Source organism: Oculina patagonica, chromosome 4 (assembly GCF_052425735.1).
Source record: "Oculina patagonica isolate OP01 chromosome 4, crgOcupat, whole genome shotgun sequence".
Classification (NCBI taxonomy): domain Eukaryota; kingdom Metazoa; phylum Cnidaria; class Anthozoa; order Scleractinia; family Oculinidae; genus Oculina; species Oculina patagonica.
This window is the reverse complement of record NC_135761.1, coordinates 41,724,094-41,749,593: the sequence shown is the minus strand read 5'-3', so window position 1 is coordinate 41,749,593 and position 25,500 is coordinate 41,724,094. Positions and strand designations below refer to the sequence as shown.

The window sequence follows — 25,500 nt, the reverse complement described above, 5'->3', positions numbered from 1 at the left end:
TCACTGGACCAACAGGCCGATTACTCGAGTTTTTTAAAACATAGCAAGTAGGTTAAACATATAAAACTGCCTGTCTGGTCGAAAACATTTTCTTTGGCGAATTGTAAACAGCAAAATATAAATAAACAACATTGCTACTTGTTTAACTCCACCAATTGTTCTTTAATCTAGCCTTCTTTTTTTTCCCTTCCTCCCGCCTTAAAAAAGTTATTTTTAACAAATGATATTGTTACCTATTTTAACTCCTCGTGTACCAGTGTCTGGTCCGTTAGCTCAGTCGGCAGAGCTTGGTGCTGGTAACGCCAAGATCGTGAGTTCGACCCTTACACGAACCACGACATTTTTCTTTTTGTCCGTGATGGGAAAGGAAAATCAAAACTGTTAAATAACTATTTTAAAACATGTTTTTAAGGAAGTATTTTTTTTCAGTAAACAAACATGCATTGATGATAATATTGATATCTTTTTTGTTGATTAACGGACCATATTCGTATCCTTGGTATTGGACTGGAAATAGCTTGCAATGGGGGCTATTGCGGGTAATCTTTTCAAATGCAAACGACATGAAGCTCTCCTTTAATTATATTCCCCCGCATCAGTTATAACATTGTATCTGGGGGATTAGCTCAAATGGTAGAGCGCCCGCTTTCATCCGGGAAGTACCGGTATCGATACCCGGATTCTCCACGACAAACAGCTTTTTTTTGCCATTCCTTTTTGACTCTGAAGCTTATTCATGACCTTTTTTGCTTTTGTCTTGTTTGTCTGTTTGTTTGTTTCATATCAATATATTATATAAGTTTGTCCATTTTAAATTAGCAATAATGGTTTACTTGAGACCTCAGAATATCAAGTCAAGTTCAGTTTTATAACACTGCTAACATAGGATAAAAGATTTTGCTTTCGGACTTTTTAAGGAAACCGTGAACTTTCATTTTCAACAATCACACGAGCAGTGTTTGCCGAACTTTACATTATTACACACCAGTATCTTACGCAAAACGAGCAACATCTTCCTCCAAACTTGGCCAATTCTTCTCAGATTGGCTTGCAACTGCGATGTGATAGTGGTAAGTTAATTATAAGTCACTATTTTTTTCATTGAAGATGGCAAGTTCATCGTAAGTTTCGCTCAAATTGGCCCAATCGTAAGTATTCTGAATGTTACAATCCAGGTTAAGCGCGAATTATTTCAATTGTAAAAATAATTTATTGGGCAATAACAGTTAAATCTTTCTAAAACAACTACGTTCATTTAAGCTATACTTGCTAAAATACCGAACAGATCAAGTTATTTTCCTTTCCCATCACGGACAAAAGGTAAAATGTCGTGGTCCGTGTGAGGGTTGAACTCACGACCTTGGCGTTATCAGCACCACGCTCTGCCGACTGAGCTAACGGACCAGTCACTGGTACCAGAGGTGTTAAAGAAGCAACGATGCCTTTTGTTGAATTTAAACCTTTTTAAGGTGGAAGAAAGGGAAAAGAAAGAAAGCAAAGTTTGGAGACCAACGCGAATTTTAACAAGTGACATTTTTAATTTATATTTTGTTGTTTACAACTCAACCATATGTATGGGTTCTAAAACAAAATTCGCCAAGGGAAATTTTTCGACCAAACATGCAGTTTTATAGGTAAAACTTACTTGCAATCTTTTAACGCGCAAGCACCCGGCCTGTTGGTCTAGTGGTATGATTCTCGCTTCGGGTGCGAGAGGTCCCGGGTTCGACTCCCGGACAGGCCCAAGTTATAATGTTTTGAATTTTTGTGAAACCAGTTCTTCCCACTGTTACAGTCCAGGTCATCGTGGTTGAAACTTGGTTAAAAGACAAAAATTATTGTGACTTTAATGTATCACACGAAATAAGTCCTTACAAACAATACGGGAACGTGAAAACTGGACCAGGTTATGATCTCATAGTCTTAGTTTGTGGAGATGACACCTTTTTTTCTCGGGGCCTTTCACATAAATTTGAAAAAGAATTGTTGCTATCGTTTCTTTTTCTTGCTTGGTTTCCAAAAACGGTCCCTGGCATTAAGAGAAATTTTAAGTCAACTATTGGAAAATGAAATGACATCTGTCGAGTTTTTGCTTTTTTAAAAAAGAAATAACCTGGAGAATCCGGGTATCGATCCCGGTACTTCCCGCATGCGAAGCGGGCGCTCTACCATTTGAGCTAATCCCCCTAGTACAGTGCAAATATAGCCAAAAAATAGCGTTAGTGTCTCTACCCCAGTATAATTTTATTCCCTGCCCCCAGTCGTTTAGGGCGTGGATCGCGCTATCCACTGGACAAGTCGCTATTTGGTGGATAGCGAAGTGAGCTTTGTTACATTTTATCACCAAAATGTTGATTTACCTGATGTATAGTGTTATCCACCCTTTGATCCACTGTTTCCTAGAAGTTTGGGAATTAACTTGGTACTAATCATGCCAGGAGTTTTGTACCATAGCGAGCAAGTTATCAGGCCGCTCATTTTGACCTTTGCTCCAGTTAACGACAAAGTGCCTTTCATAGGAAAAAATATCGTTACGCATTTTAACACCTCAAAGTGGTATCTGTTGGTCCGTTAGCTCAGTCGGTAGAGCGTGGTGCTGATAACGCCAAGGTCGTGAGTTCGACCCTCACACGGACCATGAAACATTTTTGTTTTCTTTTACACTGTGGTTTTTAAAACTTATCAGTAAAGAAACACCTTATGTTAAAGGAATTTTTTTCCCGTTGAACAAACATGGGTTGACCAAGAGAGCGTTTGCTTGCAGATTAGTCTCTTTTATGCGCAACCAAGTATTAATTATCCTTCATTTGTCTGGCGACTTTCTGGCGATTTTTTTTCTAGAAAAAGGCCCATGGAAAAAAGGTTGTCATCTCCGCAAACTAACACTATGAGGTCATAACCCGGACCAGTTTTAACATTCCCGTATTGTCTGTAAGGACTTCTTTCGTGTGATGTATTTAAATTAAATTTCTTCCACTCCTGGCGTGTATGGGGGATTAGCTCAAATGGTAGAGCGCCCGCTTAGCATGCGGGAAGTACCGGGATCGATACCCGGATTCTCCATTTCTTGTAAGAAAGCAAACATAACCACTTTATTTTCCTACGAGACGACTTTGAATTTCTTAATTTTTTTTTTCAAATACAAAAAATAAGAAATCACGACGAAAAGGAGAGCAAATCTTCCATAATTATCAAATATCGTATTATTTTCCTAATTGCCATGTTTGCCTTTTTCATGCTTTAGGTTATCAAAAAAGTGATTGCCATGCCTATGCTGGTTTTACAAAACAACCTGGTAGATTATGCTCAAGAGGCATTGAGTCATTGCTTATTATTTCACACTTATCTTTCACTTTATAAGAAAGAAATTGTATTGATAAAAAAAATATTGGAGAATCTGGGCATCGATCCCGGTACTTTTCGCATGCTAAGCGGACGCTCTACCATTTGAGCTAATTCCCCAAAACATGACATTTATTTATAAGCTGGGCATCAACTTGGCTTTTGATGTCCGGAGCTCAAAAAAAGAAGTCCTTAATACTGTCCAAGGAAGGTGAAAACTTTAAGTACGGCGTTCGGGCAGAAAAACTAGTTAAGGTAATGATCTCAGATTCTTCATTTGCCGATATAACAACCTTTTTCTAATAAAAAATCCGAAAGTCGCATTGCACGTAAAGGATAATACATTGTTGCGTATAAAAACTACGTACCTGTGAGCGAGCTCTCTCTTCATCAACCCATGTGTATTGACAGGAAAAATATTTTTTGCTTCAGCACAATGTTTCAGTGTACTCGTGTACTTTACGGTACCGTATTTTACTTACTTATTTTTATTTACTCATTGAGAAAAAAAATCATCGTGGTCCGTGTGAGGGTCGAACTCACGACCTTGGCGTTATCAGCACCACGCTCTGCCGACTGAGCTAACGGACCAGCAGATGGCGCTTTTAACTGTTAAAATGGTATTTTTTCCATGTAAAAGGCACCATCAGCGACGGAGAGTTTTGGAACTGTCCAAAAAATTGTCAACAGGTTATCATATTTGGAGCAACTTATTGCCGTCCTGGCAAATCAGTTTCTATGACGAGTTTCTCGATTGTTGTTCAAAGGCTAAACGAACTTTTCCGATCATTTTCGAGCTTTCTCGTAGACAAACGAGTTTTTTTCCAAAGACTTGCAAAGAAGTTTTAAAGATGTTTTAACAAAACGACTTAACTTGACTCAGTAACAATAGAAGGATCGACACTGACCAATCACTGTTGAAAAACTTTACACGAGACTTACAGCCAATTACATCACAGCTTAATTGACCAAATCAACTTCAACGGACCAGACTTATAACATAATCGACTGACAACAACGTTTCATTTGACTTCCGATCAGGTTTTCGAAACGTCAGTCGCCAGCAACAGTTCTTCTCAGAACTACTCTCACTAGGACGATCACACTATACAACCTACTTAAAAAATCACTATCCGATAAAAATGTTATACAAAACCTACTTCGCTTTCCACCGGATAAATCGTTATCCACACCTTGAAAAAATTGGGGCATTGGGAATAGAATTACACATTTTTTTCAAAACTGAAGTGTGCTGGGGGATTAGCTCAAATGGTAGAGCGCCCGCTTCGCATGCGGGAAGTACCGGGATCGATGCCCGGATTCTCCAATCCTTTTTATTAATTTTATCAAAAGAATTCGTGTTTTGTTCTCATCAGTGAACACGAGAAAGAACGAGAAAGATGATATTGAAATAATAAGCAATGACTTAATACACCTTGAGCATAATCTACCAGGGTACGGCTAGGTAGGGCAATCATTCTTGTGATGACCGCGATAAAAGACAAATATCATCACTAGAAAAAAATACAAAATTAATTCATCATGCAACGTTTGCTCTTTTCTTCGTTGTCGTTATTTTTCCTCTCTTTCAATAAACGATCTTTTTAATTTACAGAAATTTAAAGTCCTCTCTTGTGAAAATAAATTGATAATTTTTGAGGGTTTGTATTTGCTTTCTCTTAAAAAAAAAAATGGAGAATCCGGGTATCGATCCCGGTACTTCCCGCATGCTAAGCGGGCGCTCTACCATTTGAGCTAATCCCCCAACTACATGAATAGCATGGTTGCTAATAATATAGCTTGGCAAAGATCGTTTTTTACATTTTTTGGTCTTGACCGTGCACAAAACAAAATAGTCGTAAACGTCCCTGTTACGTAATTAATGTAATTTATATAAAGTATTTACATTGTCCACGGTCGTAAACATCTTAATATATCTTGTTTGTTCCTTTGAAGTTTGCAGGGCTACTGCCGGCCTGGCAAAAGCGAGTTTTTGAAAATTACACAATTCAAAGAATCCCAATAATCCGGAGATGATGACCTTTCTTTTCGGTTGTTGATTGTAAACTCTAACAAATTTTTCGCTTGATATTTTTGAGTAATGTGAAACACAAGGTGAGTAATCCAGCTAAAAATGAAAAAAATATCTCAACGGCTTGAAAAATCACGCGTAAAGAACGTGCGTACATGTTTTATTCTGGCGTGCGTGCATTAATATTACCCAGTATCCGCTGGAAATTAAGTTTTGGATGACGTCTTTCTTATCAACGGCTTGATTGACACATGACTTGCACTGTTAACCAACACTGGCAATTTAAGAAAATTTCCGACATTCTCCCTAACGGAACAACCAGGCCTCATACTGCGACTCCTTTTTGTTTAATCTTACACCAGAATTTTTCAGAATATACTATTTGGAATAAAAAAAGTGGATAGTTGGTCCTGTTGAAATCAGTCGTGGCATGGGCTCCTGGTCGTGGCGAATGTCTGATTCTTCTGAACACGCACTGCGGACCTACAAATTTGTGGTCGCTCGGTATGAGGTGGTCTGGGCCTGAGCACGAGGGACGAGCAGGATCGCAGGATCCGGAAAACAGACAAAATGGCCGCCGACACGTTCAGCTCTCTACGACAGCTCAGCGCACATTGAAAGGTTATTTGCAGTTTGCAATACGCCCCAACATTATTTAACATTCTTTAAAAGCGTTCTGACTGTTTCAGGTATAAACAGGGAGTCGTAGCTTATCTCGAGGATCTCTTCATGGTCGTAAACATCATTGGTATGTGACGTTCCCTGTGCAAATTTGTCATCTGGTCATTCGAATTCAAGTCTTGTGACATGGTACAACAGAAGCAAGCTCAAGGTTAATTCTGACGAAGAGGTAGGAGGTACCTTATGTATTTATCAACGTATCTAGTCAACTTGTTTAACCACTGAGGACTTAGGAAAACAACACGTTGCGCATTTATTGATAGATAGATAGACCTTTCGGGCGATAAAATCCGCCATTGCAAGCTTCTGCAAACTTTTCTCAAGTTTGTGTAGGAATTTTTACGAATTTCGATGTCCACAAACTTTCATAAAATATTTTTTCTGCTCTGTTTACTAGTAGTAATCGGCAATTAAGAAAATGCGTTCGACTAAAGGGTGGGAGGAGGGTTGGCTCATGGCGTTCTTTGATTTTTCCCATTTTCCTCCTTCAATTTTTGGGGGATGGGCCAAAAGAGGAAGGTGAATTCTCTGTGAAAAGAAATAAGAGACATTAATCGTGAATAAAGTGTAAACAAGAACTTTATTACTTCCAAAAACGAGTTGTTAAAGATGTTCAATATGACCTCAGCGGCTTCTGGTGAGAAAATAGCTTGAATGAATTGATGCAGGCCAACTTTCTTTATCTGAGTTTATTTTAATGGGTCTGTTGAACAAATATATTTCACTTTTTGAGGTTCCTAAGGTAAACCTTGTCTTAAGGAATTGCATTTTTTATCGTTGTATTTTCTATACAATAAGTAAATTCCAAACATCTGTATTTTCATCAATTGTTACATGTACATAACACCAACGACAGGTACAATTATAAACAAAAAATACTTTATCTCTGATTGCCTTTTACAATTGTTACATCCTTGCGTGTCACTTTTGAATAGTCAGAATGAGACAACACAACTTTTTCAGTTTTTACAAGTGTTGATGCTACAGCTTTCATGAAAGTATTCTTATCTTTATTACCCAGTAAACTCAATCCCATTATCTTCACCTGTTTCTTAAGACCATCCAGTCAAATCTCGCTGCTAGATGCCTTCTTGAACCAGACTAACAGGACTATAGCGGACAACAACTTAGACCTGAAACGGAACCACACAAAAAATCGTCAAATTTGGTGCAAATTTTGACTGGCACAAACCTTGAATTTCAAAAAGGCTCTAGAGTGCCTATGTTGATAAAACATATATACGAAAGCAGTTGGCAAATTGTTAAACTTTAAAGTCTGCATGAAACAACAGAAATTTGTAGTAAAAGTGGTCAGCAGCACAGATGGACCTAGTCAAACCCAGGGTTCAAAATAGCAGCCGGCTGTCGGCGGTAGCCGACACTTTCCTGACACTTGCCGGCTACTATTCACCAAAGAAATAGAAAATATCATGCCTTGATCGACGAACTGAAATCAAAGTTGCTGTAATGTTGAAGTAAACATTTCATATCAGACAATAAAGCAACTACAGGGCTAGAAAGGGTGACTCACTGATCGCTAAAGCGACCAAAATTTTATATTTGGCGACTAAAACTTCTGGTTTTACGGTTTTATTTCTGTGTTAAGATGAATAACGGGCCGCCCCACCTTCTCAGGTATTGTGTCCCTCCAGAAAATTATATCGAAGATCTTATTTGCTTCTCAAACATTCAAAATAAGAAAAGAAGTCACATTGCTCCAATCCATTTTTTTGCTTTGCCGTGAAATATTGTATCACTTCGGAAAACTTACAAATGGCCGACTGTGTTTGAAATCGCCCCAGAATGATAATAATAATAATAAATAATAATAAATATATTTTTATAGCGCCTATCCAGGCCTGCTCTAGGCGCTTTACAAATGTTTAAAAATATATATATATATATATATATATAAATTAACACAAATGAAGTTATGACACACTTTTTACGATCACCTATATTTCGGCCGGTTTACCGGCCTTCCTCAGGGTGAATAACTGAAAAACGCGTTACACGCCATTCTACAAGTAACGTTACAAATTTAAACTATATACAGAGCACGCGCTAAATACACAGTAACGGCTACAAATTTGAATTAAGCAATTTGCGCGCGCTAACCTTAAACCCGCGCGAAAACATTGAGATCGCGCACATATAGAGAGTTAATTATAAAGAAATTCACTAAAAAGAATTCTTAATTAATTCTTAATTCTTTTTAGTGAATTTCTTTATAATTAACTCTCTATATGTGTGCAAGCTCAATGTTTTCGCGCGGGTTTAAGGTTAGCGCGCGCAAATTGCTTAATTCAAATTTGTAGCCGTTACTGTGTATTTAGCGCGTGCTCTGTATATAGTTTAAATTTGTAACGTTACTTGTAGAATGGCGTGTAACGCGTTTTTCAGTTATTCACCCTGAGGAAGGCCGGTAAACCGGCCGAAATATAGGTGATCGTAAAAAGTGTGTCATAACTTCATTTGTGTTAATTTTTATTTGAACTTGAAGCAAGACCTATACACACAAAAGATGCGTGTGGAAAATTATATATATATATATATATATATATATAATAAAATCAATAAAAATTTTGTTAAAATTAGCTGAAAAAAAATCTTAAAATTAAAAATTTGCATTAAAAGTAATAAAAAGTAAAAATCGCTAAGAGTAATAAGTTTTAAAAAGAAATGTTTTGAGTTTTGATTTAAAAGAACTTAAATTGTCACACGAGCGGATAAAAACAGGCAAACTGTTCCAAAGTTCAGGCGAGGAAACAGAAAAAGCTCGAGACCCATAGGACTTGAGGTGGAATTTGACAGGGTTGAGACGTGAAGAGTGTGATGATCGGAGGGTTTTCAGTATTGGAGTGATGTGGTCGTATTTTCGGGAACAAGTGATAAGTCGAGCAGCGGCGTTCTGAACAGACTGGAGCTTTTTTAAAGTGTACTTCGGCACATTATACAAGAGAGAGTTGCAGTGGTCGAGTTTGGACGATACAAAAGCATAGACCAAGATCTCGGTTGTTTTCGTGGATAAGTATTTCCTTATACGGGAGATGTTGCGAAGATGATAAGAGGCAGATTTACAAATAGAACTGATATGTGGAAGCATAGTCATGGTTCTGTCAAATATCACACCGATGTTTCTGGCAAATTGAGATGGCTGAATTATATCTTGACCAAAACGGATTGGAGGTAGAGACTGCTGCGGATTGTGCTTTGAGTAAAGGTAGAGAAGTTCAGTTTTGTCCTTATTCAGTTTTAGCTTGTTAATAGACATCCACTTGTCAAGATGGATCTGGGTACTTCATGTATGCAGATGGATTGTGTCCCTTTAAAATGCATAGCTCTCTAACAGCCGGGAAAAAATTGGCCTTGACAAAAAGAGCCGACAAATTCAGGCTAAAAACGAAATTTTATTTGAACCCTGCAAACCATATTATTTTTCTACCTTTGTTAGGCAGTTTTGAAAGTACATCCATAATTTAAGGTGGCTCCATAGGGTTTTGAGATATAACGGCGCGCGCACAAGTGATACCCATCAAGAGATCATTTTCGCGTTATTTTTTAAACTAGCTTAATAAAAGCTGATGAAATATTAAAAACAAGGACTAAAATATGTTGTGCATTATTCTTTTTTAAAATAACAGCCTTTGCTTTTGAGCTACATCTTCCTAAAAAGTCCTATTTTTTGGTGTTTTTGTGGCTTTGATCCTAATTTTCTTTAATTTTCTTCGGTGAAAAGTTTTGAAAATCTCCCAACGGATTGAATCTGATGAGAAGTAACTTTTAAAAACAAAAAAAGTGGGGGTTGTCCAGGTCGTTTTTTCGTTTTTGGTTATTTTGTGTTTTTTTGACCAAGCAAAAAAATTGGCCTACAAAATTTTTAAAAAAAACGGCAAAATGGGCAGTTAAAAAGGTATCACATCTCTGCCAAATTTTAAGGATTTTCACCGAAGGAAACTCTAGTAAATCCCAGGCGAAATTTTCTATTTTCGCCCCGAAATAATTACGTCATCAGAATAGAAAATGTCCAAGATCGCTATTTGAGCATGCGCGGGCCGCAAGCGTGATCTTTGAACCACGTGAGTTTCCAGGTACGAGTTGATGTTTACAGACGAGCGTTTCCCGTTGTTGTCGTTTTTGTACGAATATCTATTAACACAAAGGTTAGTTAGAGACATACCTTAATCCTTCATGTAGCAGAATGTGTGAAATTCTGCTCAAAGTATCTCACAATCGCGGAGACTATTCTCATCGTGTTGGTAACCCTTGGTCGGCTTGGCGAGTGACATGATAATGGCGGCCTCGTCAAAATGCACACAAGACCTTTCCGTCCAAATTGTTGGAAAACGTTCTTCAGATCCTCATATCCAAGACCACTTCCTGAAATTTTCTCGGCGATTGTTTGTTTTATTGGGCTGTCCGCACTTCCTGGGTTGTAGAGCTTTCCTCGAAGAGTCAGGAGTCGCTGATGACGGTTGTCAAGCCATTTCATGTCTTCTGCGGCATCCTTGACAGAAATTACCGAGCTTCTGTTGACCAGCAGTTCATCAGACAAAGCCAGTCTTGGCGAAAACAATATTGTCCGAAGAGCGATCACATCCGCTACCGCGTCGTGGGCGTCAAAAGTGGTTTGAAAAACGTGTTCGTAAAGAGAACTCATGTTTGGCTTTGGAAATTTACCTTCGGCATCGAGGAGAGAAGAGTGCTTGCTTTGAATCAGTGATTTAAAGAGTGTCAGAGTGTCTGCAAAGCGAATGCAATTGATGGAACTAAGCTCAGCGATGAAATCTTTTCCACCATTGCGAAGAAGCACTGGAATATCAAACATTGCGGCGTTGTGTCCTGCCAAGACTGTGCAAACGGGTTTTGTGGTCTGTGAGGAAGCTGCATTCGTGCTCTCCTTCAAAAACATTACGAACTGCTTAAGAACTTCAGCTAAGGGTGAGGTTACCACAGGTTGATTTTCTTTAAGAAGTCGACGGGTTCCATTGACAGTTTTGACTGTAAGTTTGTTTACCTTTGACGCATAAGAATCTATGTCTTTGTTTGGTAGAATATAGCATGCGAATTGTTTGCCTGACCTATCCACGGCGGCGAGCTGGCATATTTCTGCTGATTTTCCTGTCGAATTTGTCTCGGTGTCAAACAACACAAAGTTATAACATTTACTGTCGTCGAATTTTTCCTTGTTTATTGTAGGTCTTGGGGTATATTTCGGAACCACATTTTCGTACTGTACTTGTTGTTCTTTTGTGATAGCAGTGCAATAAAATTCAGTGATCGAGAGTTCAGAAGTGTTCGACTGCCTTGCTGTCTCGGAAGTGTCCAGATTCAATCCAATGCCACTTTCATACATGGAACCCTCTTTGGCCTCTTTCTTTGAGGTTTCTGAAATTTTTTGTTTGTTTAGTTGCCATCGACGTATTTTGAACGGGAGTGTTGATTTTCTTTCTTTGTCCATCGAACTTTTCTTTTCCATTTTTAAGGAATGAACTTCACAGAAGAATCCTGGCTCTATGTTAAGTGCTTCTAGAGTTTGAGGAATGTACTTGTAACCTACATTTGCTTGAGCGACACCACAAGAAACTCTATAATCACTGCTTTCACTTCCCCCATAATAGCGAATTGTGGGGTTCTTTGTGCCCACCACACTGTTTAGACACTCATTTCGCTGTGAATTAGCTGCAGGTGCCAGTTTGCTAATTACAATGTCTGTGCTATATTCATCAAACAGAGATTTCAGTGCTGATTGAAGGCTGTCACCCTGGAGGTCTTTGCCATAGGGAAGATCTCTGTGATTATAGTTTGAAGGGTCTTTCTTGTGCCGACACCAGGTCTCTCTACAGCCAGTATGATTTCCAAAAGCGTGAGGCACAATGCTTTGAATTGCAATTTTCATGTTTGCAGCATCCCCTTTGTTTTGTGCAACACAGTACGTAAAACACTTGACAAGATAGTTAATAACTTTTTGTGACAAAACTGAACTGTTTGGGAATTTTCCTCGCTGGCTCAAGTTGTAGAGGCGTGTTGTGAGAGATCTTTTCGTGTGAACAGTGTCGCTCCATTTTTCCACACCATAGGGCACATTTTGTTTAAGGTGACATTCAGTTGTTGAATCATCATCCCCTGTATATGTAGAAAATTTCACGTTTGACTCAGTCACCTTGTTAAAAAGTTCAACTGCAGACAAAGGCTCCATTGACTTAGAGGACCCAGAATGATTCTTTCTACAGTCATGTTCTTTAGGTTGTTTTCCTGCCTTTTTCGCTTCATCACAGGTACGGCAAGCCTTATTTTTTGTTGTGTAATCTAGGACCTTTCCAGTGGAAAGGCCCATTGCTGCTGCATGGCCAGTCTTTGAATTGAAGCCTCGCCCACGTTTTTGCCAGCCCATGTCATAAGAGCAGGAAACTGAAACCAAATTGTTTTCATCAGGCTCAATACCATTTTCAACTGCTTTATCTTTCTCCATGTTTAAAAAGTGTTGACAACTGAATTTTGCTACCTGTTCTACAGCCTTTCCAGCTTCCCTTTCTCGAGTTTTAAAAGTTGATGAGTTCATTGTGGGAATGTTTAGGGTGGAAAGTAAATTGTTCAAGTGAGTGTTGCCCACTCCAACATGCAGACATCCAAGAGCAGCTCTTGTGTTAACATCATAAGTCAATGGGCCCCTTGCTCCAGATCTGTGCTCTTTTGAAGTTTTTACTGTGTTTACTGCTTTGCAGTGGTTGCATGTGACATTTAATATACTTGCCAAGCCTTGATGTTCTTCTGATACAATATTGGTTAGGGACAAAGGACCTACAAATTTGTGTAAAAACACCATTGTAAACTAATAAAAAAAATCTGTATGCTGGGTATTTTTCTCTTATTATTGTGCCTTATCAGCCTTGTCCAAGATTGCTAGACTACGAGCACTTCCTTATTTTTTCGCAGAGTCCGTCAAGCGTAAACAAAAAAAATGTATGACCTTACAAAAAATGGGGCTGAGGCAAGGTGAGCCTCATCCCCATTTTTTTGCAGGGTCGTTTATTTTTTTGCTTCATGCTTGACAGACTAAAAAAGTGACTGCTCATAGTCTTAAGATTGCTGCCATGATGTTTTTATTATAATGCTAATTACTAATGTGATTAATCAGGGGGTAAACAATAAAAAATCCAGATATTCCAGCCAGTCAGACTTTTTATTATGGGATGTGATGTATTTTAAATGTATTGTTCATATTGAACTTTAATACTTATAAATTTCTTTTTTGCTGTTTTGTAAAATAAGTACTTGGAGTACAGAGTAAGCATTCTGAACTTGAAACAATTCTATCACAGTTGGCTTATATCTGACACTCAAGCATGATTTTAGTTGGCTGATTTCCTGAGTATGTTTGCTTCCTGAGAGACAATGTGACTAATAAGCTCATGTAGCCTTCTGGTTGTACCATGCTTAGCTTGTGCTAGTTCAAATTTTACAATTTTATCAACAGTCTTGGACAAAACTAGTGGGACACATATCAGACACTTGATGCAAATTTCTTAATTTACATGCAGGTAATGAATAATCCCCTACTCGGTATTGTTTCATAGGGCTAAATGATTTGAAATTTGTGTCTTGAAAAGTTTTGTCCAACATTGTAGGGAGAGACTGAACGCTGGTTCCTGTTCCTGTTGAGCATATTGGTATTTGATAATTTGTCCTAAACCAAAGTATTATTAATTTTGTATCAATAATGAATGGATTCTAGTACATATGAGGGTGGTTCTTTCAACTGGAAAGTTTCGGGTACTGAAAGCAATTGCAAGACATGGCAGTTTCTCTAGATTCTTGAAATAGGTATCTCTTTAAAGATAGGTCAGTTTGTTGTAAACTTTTGAAATACTTGGGAAAAGTATATATTTAATTAAATTGTTACATTCGAAAATATTAATAATAAAACTATATTTACCACGATGCCAAAAAGAGCATTCTTTTAGACCCTCTGTAAGAGTCTCCATATCCATAAGTCTGGAGCCTTTCGGTCTTTTTTCCTCCCTCTTAGCTGCATTCTGCCCAGGTTAAAATTAATAAAGCACGTTCACAGGTGGGCCGATAATTTATAGGACAAGACACGCACCAAATATTCAATAATGAATTTTTAAAAAAGTACAAACCTCAAGTGATCGTGTCATTCTTTTTGTAGGCGGTTCGTTTTCCTGGGTTTCATTGTCAAATTGCAGTTTCCTCTTGACGTTGTAATTTCTAAACCCTTGGAATAATTTTCTATTTTTTTCTTTTTTGCTTTCGATCGTACGAACTTTGTCAACTTTAAAAAAGCGGCCAGAAACATCGCGGGCGTTGTAAAAACCTCGTTGGGGTGTTGTACACTCATTTTTCTTCTCAACACAGGCAGGCACGGGTGTTATTTCATTGGCAAGTTGCAAGTTTCGCGATTTCTCGCAAAACATTTCACGCTCGCGTGAAGCCGCCATGTTTGTTTTGATTTGCCTGCATTTAAAGCTCGCGCCATTTTCGTACCCATTCCTCGCGCGGTCAAGAAACCCTATGGAGCCACCTTAACAATGGCTAGGCTCTTTTTGGTTGGTTTGTGCAACACACATGTATTAAAAGAAATAATTACTGAGTTGAATACTTGTGTAATGAAATACACATTAAATGAAAATGACATGGGAATTTGTTTTTACAAGTGTTTTCACATTTTTATCAAACAACATTTGGTTTAGAGTTCACACAATTAATGTATAAAGTAATACATATGGAATGCACAAATATTAAAATTCTTAGAATACAACAAAGAAACAAAAACATTGTAAGTGTTAAAATAAATAATACAGTTCAAACCTAACACACTAAGTGGATAATGTAATAATTAAGAGAGGCCTCAAACAACATTTATACTTGAAAGAACACCATTGGAAGTGAAAAATTAAACAAAAGAATTTTTTATCTTTTAACAGCAATTTAATAATATATTGGAAGTGTTGAATGACAGAATATTGTTTTCAACTTAACACACAGAGTGTATAATGTAATACATATTGTTAAGTTTGGGGTTGTTTGTAAGACGTAGTTCAGAAGACACAAAACATTCGATTGAATCCCAAGTTGAATTGAACACAACACGTACAAGTGAACAACTCTACAAAAGCTAACTGCTGTGTAACCTAGCCTTTCTTAGCACATGGGCTACAATGAATAACTAATGACAGGTCACATGACCTATTGTTACACACATTACTTTTGTTTTCAAACAACATTGCTTTAAAGTGTTAACACAATTATTGTATATTGTGATACATATAGAATCGATAAATGTTAGAAAGCTTAGATGTCTTAAAAGAAACAACAACTTTGGATGTGTGACTTTAAAGAATACAGCTTCAAACCCAACCTACTAAGTGAATTATAAAGAAGATGATGCAATACCGGTACTTAGGAAAATCCTCAAACAACATTTATATTTGGAACAACTGCATTGGCAGTGTAAAATCAAAAAAGCAATATTTTAATCTTGGCGACAGTGCATTTTGAGTGAGCCAATCAATGGTTTGGTATTGCAATGTTGACAACGACACCTGCAAATGTAGACAAATATGGTGTCAATCATATGCAATGCTTTGAAGAAAAATCATGCAAAGAACTTAAGAAATGAACTTACCAAGAATCCATGCTCACAATTCTGTCGTATGCTCCAGAATGGCCGGAGTGAGACGATCAATGTCTCTTTCCTTTTTGGAGTTATCTGACTTGCCATCGTCAGCATCAGCGAGCTGTTCATCTTCATAGGAAGTCATTTTCGCCTTCCAGCTGCCTATTCTTCTTCTGTATCTTTGGTTTCTTCCATGCTTTTTAAAAATCATTTAACTCGCTGGCCATTATGAACGCAGAAAGAACAAAATGTAAACCTCGGGCGACATAAAAGACAAATTACTCAAATTTGAGCAAAGGTGAAACTGCAATCAATTACACTGATGTCACAATTGGGCATGCTAGTGACCAGCCTACAGACAATTTTACAAGGAAAATCAATGTATTTTGGGCCGCAGAATCCAATGTTTTGTTTTGAACAACAACATTTGAAGTGTGTAAAAAAAAAAAAAGGCATTGAAAGGTGTCTGGTGTAAGTGCAGTATGCTTGTGAAAAATTATCTATTATTTATTTATATCTGTAACTTTATATTTGGGTGCATCAAACTGGAAGTTTATTTGATTTCAGAATCGTTAGTCATTTACTTTTCATTGGTAGATTCCATGTTGAGTTCCAGGTTTAAAGCACTGAGAAGTTGCATTACTTGTTAATTGTTAAGTGTCAAGTGATGCTCTAGGGATGGGTCAGTTGAGCTCTGTTTTGTTACACGGTACCCCAATGTGATGTACGTGAAGATATAACCTGTAAAAGTTTACACCTTTGGCATTCACCAAGAATGTCATCTTCTGGGCAAGGCACAACTTTTTTATTGCATGTAATGCATGCAGTGGTATTTTAAATTTGCCGTACTGCTATTTTTTGCCAGTTGTAGATGGTGTTTCGTTAACTTTAGGTCTACCTCTGTGAGGTAGACTTGGAATGGCTTAACCACTTGGAAAAGGGAGTTTGCATCTTTGGCTAAGTACCTGTTGTTTTTGTTTGTCTTTACTTTGGGGTTTTAGAAGAGGTGCATTGTGTTGCTTTGTAGTGAGCTTTTAGGTTCACAACCGTGGCTCCCACTCATACGTTTGCTTTGTTTCGATCGCAATGTTAGACTGACTCTGTGCGGGGGGTCTCATGGGATCTAACGCTGACAAATCTATTTTTAGTAATAGTGCGCTTCGCTATTGTTTTATAATGTAATACATATGAAATGAACAAATATGAGAACTCTTAGAATACATCAAAGAAACAAAAACATTGTAAGTGTTAAAATAAATAACACAGTTCAATCTTAACACACTACGTGGATAATGTAATACCTAAGAAAGGCCTCAAACAACATTTATACTTGAAACAAAAAAAATTGGAAGTGCAAAATTAAACAAAATAATTTTTTAACTTTTATCAACATATAATAATTTTTACTTACCCTCTGCGTTTGCATGTTCAACAGCTTTGTGGTCAATAAGCCTGTTTGCTGGACGTCCATCCTGCACGTAGCGACAGAAAACAGTTTCGTTTTCGATGCCTCCTGCGTCTGTGGCTCCATCCGCCATCATGCTGATGTAGCTGACTTGGTTGATTTCTTTAGCCTTCTTGATTTCTTTAGCTTTTTTTAAACATCTTTCCAATGACAGATACCATCTCAGTGCATGTTTTGTTGTTCGAGTAAGTGGATGTTAGCTCTAGACCATTCTTTCTTTGTAGGTTAATGAGGCCCTGGAATTTGCTAAAAGGAATTTCTTCTTTCGCGAGGAAGTAGGCTGTTGTCATCTTTACTGCTACTGCTCTCCGATCTTTCTCTTCCTGATCCTTCCTACCTTTGGAAAAACTCTGAGCTACTACTGTCTCACGCACTGGCTTTTGCTTAGCAAGCACAGCTGCCTGGGCACACATATGGTTTTTACTGATTGCATGTTTCTGCATGGTTTCCTTCTTGGTCGAAGAACAGCCTGTTAAGAACTGGTTCTTGCCTGCTACTTCTGGGGCGTTACAGCACACACTACACAAGACCAGGTTGTTTTCGCTAATAATAAACCATGGAAACTCGTCTTTCCATTTATAAGAATCTTCTGCGTTATTGACGACGCTGCTGATTTTTTTTTACATTGGGCTGAGGGTCTACGCTGAGTTCAGCGGTCTCGGCATTTCTTTTATGACTGGCATTGGACTTTCAGTGCGCGTGGGGCTGATATTATATGCACTAAGTTTAAACTTCGATTTTGTCTTTACAAAGGAAAAACGCGTACCTTGTTTCTTTCCAGAGCTAGTCGTTTTTCCTTGTTTAGCAGGCAATCCATTGACATTTCCCCCCTCGAATGAATAGTCATTTTCCCCATAACAATGTACAACTACTAAACCCTACACCTCAGGACAAAGTACAAGTACCTTATGTGAAATTGTTACTGAACAGTTTGCAGTGTACAGAGTGAATTTATCTTGTGCTCACACATGTCAGTGCTTAAAAGATATTCCAGCACTGATCCAGATCACCCCACTGTTACTTCTTCTTAAAGTTCACAAACTGGACAAACATTCATCACACAAACATGAGGTATTTCAGGGTTTTTCGATATTGATATTTCACCCGTTCCTTCTCTGTCGTACATTGCGCGGGGCTTTGCTCAGCAAAACATTGGTTGAAAAAAAGAAATGTCTCTTTTGTCATGCCATTTAGTGAAAATAAGTTTGCCTCGCTGAGCAGACACTTTTTCTTCTTGCCGAAAATTATTCTTTGCACACGGCGGCGGGTCTTTGTGATTAGATCAAACATTACCGCACGCGTAGGTATTTTGCGCGAGGAGATCATCCATCAGCTTTGTACTTGTAAAAAAATTGCCAAAAAAGACATACCTGTGCATTTTAAGAAATGGACTTGCCATTTTTTTGACAACATCAGAGCCTAGGCCGTTGTTTCGTGGAGTGTCTGCTTCTTTGCCGAGGTAAACAGAGAAGTTGTTGACATAGCCGTTTTGAGAATCGGCAGCCATCCAAACTTTTATGCCGTATTTCGTTGGTTTCGCCGGCATATATTGGGGAAATGAAGGCCTGCCTTTATAGGCAATCATTTCCTCATCAATGGAGAGATTTTTCGAGGGCTCATAGGCTTTTTGGACGTTCTCCAGAACGCCCGAAAGAAGTGGGCGAACCTTGTAGAGACGATCGAAATTCTCTTCGCCACGCTGCGGCTCTGTTGCCGAATTTGAAAAATGCAAGTACTGGCTCAGTTCTGTGGTGAATCAGAATTAGAAAGCCTGTACTAGGACAGGAAACAGTAATTTTAAGGTTTGATATATTTTAGTCCTTATGATTTGGAATCCTTCCACATACAAAACTGGAAACAAACTGTCCTGTGACAACTTAAAATAAGCGAACAACACTTACTCTGGCTCAGCTGCATTTTTGTCAGTTTTGGTTGTGGCGTAAGATTTCTAAGCCTTGGTCTTGAGGCCTATTGCTGCAGAAGAGAGCACCCAAGAGTTTAAGCAACAAGCAGCATAGCCTGGATGCTCGGTAATGCATTGGCCCTCTTTCTCCACTTCGTACATTCGCTCAGTGCACCTGTCAATGTCTGTGCAACACCAGCACTCTTCTGGCTTGGTAATTAGCTCAAGGGAACAATTTGAGCATTTGCACCTACGAATGATTGAAATGGAAATAGCGTCAAGTTAAACAAAACGATCAGCCGATTTTGAATCGATCCATTGTGTAGATCCTGTTTTGCGTTTCGACAGTTAAAATAAACAAAAACAAGGACTCCTTCGGTCCTGAAACTCAACTATTCGCCATCCCAGTTGCACCACAGTGAAGCAACAAGTAATACACAAAGAAAAGCGAAAGCAGAGCTCGAAGGAGAATAGTGTTATTGTTGTTAATTCTTCGGCAACACAGATCGATGTGATAATGCTCGCGTTTGTGAAATACAGCAAACAAAACCTCTACATACCAATCACTGACATCTTCCTCGCCAGAGAAACGACTCCACAAAGTTCACTCTTTCGCCTCCTCCAGCTCGAGTTGCTCAATGTACTGGGCAGCCTCCTCTTCAGTCGGCACCGGCTCCACAGAATCATCGTAGCTATGGATTTCTGTTTCTTGAGAAGTTTCTTGAACTTCCTCGTTTGAGGACGATTCGGATATACTTTCTAAATCGCTGCTATCGCTGCAGGTAAGGAATTCGTCGCTAGAATGCGAACTAGCCATTGAATTTTGTCTAGTAAACGAGACTTTTTGGTGAGATAAACTTTCCTCGATCGATTGAGTTGAGAAAATGACGTCACAACAACAGAACAATAAGGTTTGAATAAATTACCGCAGGCCAAATTCCTTTGATACTGCAGGTTCACTGGAACGTAAATCTTCAATGGCGGACTCGAAAACACCACTTTTCCAAGCTCAATATTTTCGGTTTGCGGGACCCAAACTTTATTTTAACGACATACATAGGTACAACGGCATCTGGTAAGCCCTAAGAAACGAGTTTTTGCTTCACTTGTGACATGAAGTTTTGATCGTAGTAGCACTTTAAATTGACTGATTACAAAGTCAAAAAGCACCTTTGACCACAGGGGTCTTTGCCGATTGCATCAGCCACGTTGTCTCGGTTGTCGTTTTCCTGAACATCTTCTTTGTCTTCTTCGCTATCCACTTCTTCAACTTCAATATCAGAGCCTTCGGGGTCTATATCATCGCCTTCTTCGCCTGAACTGCCGAAAATATTGTGAAATTCTTCTGAACTAACAATCAAAGGTACCGCCATGTTTTTTTGTGTACCGAAGCAATATCAAAACTTTAGCCGCTCGCCACTCCTCAAAGGAGTTCAAATCATATGCGCAGTTCAGAGGATTTGATTGGTCAATGAGTCTTTAAACAATAGCAATATTGTTTTGACATACAAAAGGTTGTTTAGGGGGCAGAGGGTAGTGTAAAAATGGGCAGTTTTATTTGGCCGCTTTTGGCTGCTCTAGGAAAAAAGGCCATTTCCGGTTGACCGCTTTTGGCCGCCTTAGTAGTGAAAGGGTTAACGATGGCTAGTCTCCTTTTGGTTGTTATGTGCAACACATGTAATGAAAGAGATAAGTACTAAGTTGAATACTTGTGACATGCAATACATTTTAAATGAAACGACATGGTAATTTGTTTCTACAAGTGATTTCACATTTTTACTAAACAACATTTGGTTTAGAGTGAACACAATTATTATATAATGTAATACATATGGAATGAACAAATATTAGAATTCTTAGAATACATCAAAGAAACAAAAACATTGTAAGTGTTAAAATAAATAATACAGTTCAAACCTAACACACTAAGTGGATAATGTATACTTAAGAAAGGCCTCAAACAACATTGAAAGTGTGAAATTAAACAAAAGAATTTTTGAACTTTTAACAACAATATAATACTGTTAAGATCCATGTATAAGCCGCACCTTTTTCCTCTAAATTCAAGTCAAAAATCGGGGGTGCGGCTTATCTACGGAAACATCTCTGTTTGGAAGTTCTCAAAGGCCTTATTAATATTCATAAAAAACTTCTCAAGACATCACTGAATAAACAAATGAGAACCTGAAAATTTTGTTGTTGTTCACTGCCTTTTAGTTCCTCTGCAAAGCTGTTTGCAGTGAAGCCTGCTGGTTTAATACTTTGAAGCATGTCTTTCCCGCAGCAAATGAATCTTCGTGTTGCGGGTCGCAGTTTCCAAAATCTTTGAAAATGCGGTTTCTTCCAAAGAAAGTGCTGCCATGTTGTTTTTAATGCCCAGACTCCTCTCTACATTTCAAAGCTTGGCTACTAAGCAGTCATCATTCGCGTACAGTTCGTATGAATCACACAGTACAAGTGTTTCAGAAGTGTTTACAAGTGATAATCTTGAAAAAATGATGTCAAGAGAGCATCCAAGTTTAAGATGTTGTGAACTCAAACTAAAAAGGAAGTATGACAAGTGAAATTTCGCTTTCGTAAGACTTAATTTATATTAAACAATGCAACAACTGCCGTGTCAGTGTTTTGAAATCGTGCTTGTTTGACAGACCTGGTCACTGTGTTGACAACACTTTTAGACCAAATTTGACCCAAACTTATCACTACAACTAATATTAGCATTTGTTATCGTTTCTGCGTTTTGTGATTAGGTCTTGACTGGAATTAAAAAATCTTAAGTTGATGATTTCTCCCTATAAAAACAGTAAAAACAACAAAGTTGACCAGGAGTGAGTGTTGGTCAATGTTATGCTTACCTTAGCTTTTGGGCGTTTTTCAAGAGCTTGTAAGCTCCCCTGCTCGCACAAGGTCGTCCTACACCACCACGGCTTAACAGATGGTGTTTCCGTATCTTTTGAGTTGATCGTGTAAAGCGAATACTTGACTTCTAAGTCGAAATCTGCCATGAATAAGATGTATTCTGCAGACCGCGAGCCGGCGCGAGGTTAAAGATCAGCGACACAACCCACATGGTACGAATGAAATCAAATCCATTGGTTAGTGGGTTCTGATTGACGTCATTAATGTCATTAATGATTACATTTTCAGTGCAATGTTTTTGTCGTTTTCAGCCTTGTAATGGCATCATGTGGTTTCGCGGCAGTGACCATAAGCATTGTTGACACTGTTGTCAAAATCACAGTGAAAAGTGGTCAAATGCCAAAATACGGAAAATAAAAATATTTTCTGTAGTGTTTACGAGTTTTTACAGTTTTATGTCTGACTGTATAATTTGGTCACGCGAATTTAGGTCAATTTTCAGATCTTCGCTTCAATCTTGAGATCTTCGTTTTTCGTGGCGATCTTCGCGTCTTCGATTTCTTCGGAAATACCCATAGAGAGGCTCACAGATATATTTACAAATATACGTCCAAAACTACAAAGTAACATTTCCTTTGTTTAGTGAAGAACATGTAGATCAGGGATTGGTGCTTGTACCCATTTTTTAACCATTAGCTTAGAGTCCAATTACTAAAATTAAAATACAACCGGGAATAAGATTACCAAAGCTGAAGTAACACGATTGTTTTAAGCGACAAACCTAACCCAAGATGCAAGCAGTTAAATGCTGTCTTTTGAGATTGTAAACGTTTTTGTAGAACCTGTACCTATAACACAAGCTGGGTAGAGATGTGTGGGCATGTAGGAGAAGAACTAACTAGTGAAAAACACGCATAAATGTACAACCAAAATGGCATACTCCTTGTGCCTTATACAACATAATCTTCTACCCAGGGTATCTCACAAGACCAAGTGACGGGCGCTTCATTCATAATGGGGCTATGCACTTTGTGTTCTGTAGGCCACACAAAGACTGTATTACTGTAAGAAAAAATGCATCCCGGTAATTTTGACTGTGACTACAAAATATCCAGTGATACAGTAAAACAAAATGCATAAAGGATTGTGGTTCTCATAGAGTTTTTGAACATCTTTTTGATGTTCTATCACTTAATGATTGTACAGGATGAAAATGTGGGTGCACTTCTAAATGGGGACTATTCCAGCGCAGAGGAACCAGACAAAGTGAGATCTTTATTTTTTCAATAAAATTTATACTTTTATTATTATTATATAATAATGATAAAAAATATAATATATTAATGAATGGGTGTTTTCCCATAATTTCCAAAACTATTTAATAGCTAATAAATTACATTTCTAACTTTAAGTGACAAACTTGATCAAATCTGCATGCATGGGATGCTGATCAAACAAGGAAAAAAATCTAAATCGTTTTTTTTAAACTCCATTTTAGATGTTTGAAAATGTGAAATTTTCTTCTGTTGGGTTAAAAACCGCAGGAGGAAAGGACCAGAGGCTAGATGAGCTGTAAGCAGGATTATTTTTCAACTCTTTAAGGGCTATGACCTCATTGCCTGACAGATTGCTTTTAGGCTTAGTGAGCATGATTTCTGCTAATTGCATTTTGGCATTTTCCAAGTAGCTTTCAAGGGCATTAGAAGGTGGCATCCATTGTGATTTCACATGAAACGGATGTGGTTCTTTGTTTTGTCCGGGAATAATGTATTGGAGGTGTATACGTCTAGCGAATTGTTCAAAGTCTGCCAAGAGTTGTTGCCTAATACTGGTTTTGTTTGTCATGGGCGTAGGTATGAATTTGAGACCCTTTGATATCACGCTGACATGGCTGTCAGTGAGTTGATAGTTTGAGAAATTTTTTAGAAATTTCTCATTTGTCTCCCTTTCTTTGGCTAAATGCCTACATTTTATTTATAGTGTCTTTATGCTTTTTGCGTCTTATGTTTTTTGGTATGTATTACAACAGCAAATTTTGCATTTGTGAGAAACAGCGTTTGTGGTGTCAGGGAACACACTGCTATAACGTCCATCAAGTTTATTCACCAATTTACAAACAGTCTCTTCTAAGTCAGAGTTCTTGTCGTAATTCGGCTATTTGTCCATTACTGGTTTTTACAATGTTCGCCAAAGGCGTTTGGCAGAGATCGCCTATTAACACTTTTTTGCTTACGAACTGAGGTTACATTGTTAGCCCTCCGTTTTTGGCTCTCGAGCCATTGTTTGTGGACGCGAGTAAGAGCATCCACTGCTTGATATCCCTTATTTCTCAATCGAAGTTGGTGTCTGGCGTAATGTTTGGTTTCGCCCTATATTGCAATGATTTTGGGGAAGTCTGATTTGCTGAGTGTTTCTCAAGTTTATCGATAGATTGTTCAGTTTTGGCTATTTTAGCCTCCACAGCCTTTGTGTCTGTGTATTTTCTTTTTTGTCCTCACCTCCCAAGGTCTTGTTTTGGCAGGCTGTTTTCTTTTTGGCGGGTACTGAGTCTCATGTACTGGCCGTGGTTGCGATGGCGGAGGACTGTAATCCTGGTCATACTCTTCCATAAGCTCAGAGATTTCTTGGTCGTTCAGAATTTTAATTTATTTAACGTCAACTACACGGGGAGTGGTTACCCAGTTTCCCGAGCCAGAGGCTTATGATAAAAGTGTTTGACAATAATAATAATAATAATAATAATAAAAGCTTTATTTAACCTGGAAAGAAATCTATCAGCATTTATAAAAAATGCTGGTCTTAACACGATGTCCAATAATAAAATCTAAGATTAAAATTACAATACATATAATTTACCTAAAATTTACTTTAAAATATATCAACATGCAATTGGTATAAAAAAAGAGTTGTAGTTTAAAAGAACATAGTTTAGTTTGTTTTCTAAGTTCTGTAGTTCCAGTCACTTGCCCCAGCATGTTTGAATGTTCTTCTTCCCGATAAGGTTTTGGCTTGGGGTAGGTCGATAATGCCACTGTTCCGTAATGCTCTGCCGTGGAGTTCGCTTCTGCTAGTAAAATAACCTTCTAATTGCTTAGAACAGTTTTGCTTATTTACAATTTTAAAGATATAAATAGTTTATGGTATTAAAAACAAATGAATTCATATTAAAAAAAGAGATTTAAAAACTATGTATCAAAAATATTTATGTACATAAGTAATATGTATGCCTTTCTTTACAGTCAGCACTTTACAACAAAATCCATTATATAACATTGCATTGTTTAAATAAAAAGCTAAATTTTGGTCAAATATGTCATACTTTTTCATTTGCAATTTTGGTAGTTTGGCGTGAGCTTCAACGTTCGAAGCTGCTGTCGCTCCATTCGAGAGTGGGGACTTCCAGTTAAAGCGCTTGAGGTTGAAATCGGCAGGGAATTGATCTGCAGAGATTTAAGTGTTGAGTTGATGCGAACCACAAAATGTCTGACAAAATACAACAAAAACTAAACCACGAGTCATTTTACACAAGATCACATGACTCAAAATGTCAGTGTCATTAAAGGGGGGTCCCTAGAATTCCG

General features: G+C 38.0%; 1 protein-coding gene, 4 non-coding genes and 1 pseudogene across 5 annotated transcripts; 2 read left to right on the top strand and 4 right to left on the bottom strand.

The window, feature by feature from the left end:
• Positions 1-1,331: 1,331 nt before the first annotated feature.
• On the bottom strand, positions 1,332-1,404 carry Trnai-gau (transfer RNA isoleucine (anticodon GAU)). Its single transcript has one exon. It is a non-coding gene; the product is annotated as a tRNA-Ile (tRNA).
• A 268-nt stretch (positions 1,405-1,672) lies between these two features.
• Positions 1,673-1,744, top strand: Trnap-cgg (transfer RNA proline (anticodon CGG)). The gene has a single exon. It is a non-coding gene; the product is annotated as a tRNA-Pro (tRNA).
• An 821-nt stretch (positions 1,745-2,565) lies between these two features.
• On the top strand, positions 2,566-2,638 carry Trnai-gau (transfer RNA isoleucine (anticodon GAU)). Its single transcript has one exon. It is a non-coding gene; the product is annotated as a tRNA-Ile (tRNA).
• Positions 2,639-3,860: 1,222 nt separating this feature from the next.
• Positions 3,861-3,933, bottom strand: Trnai-gau (transfer RNA isoleucine (anticodon GAU)). The gene has a single exon. It is a non-coding gene; the product is annotated as a tRNA-Ile (tRNA).
• A 6,311-nt stretch (positions 3,934-10,244) lies between these two features.
• LOC144648465 (uncharacterized) lies at positions 10,245-11,534 on the bottom strand. Its single transcript, XM_078508008.1, has one exon. It carries the CDS (start codon positions 11,532-11,534, stop codon positions 10,245-10,247), a length of 1,290 nt encoding a protein of 429 aa, XP_078364134.1.
• Positions 11,259-12,617, bottom strand: LOC144650205 (uncharacterized; annotated as a pseudogene).
• Positions 12,618-25,500: the final 12,883 nt, after the last annotated feature.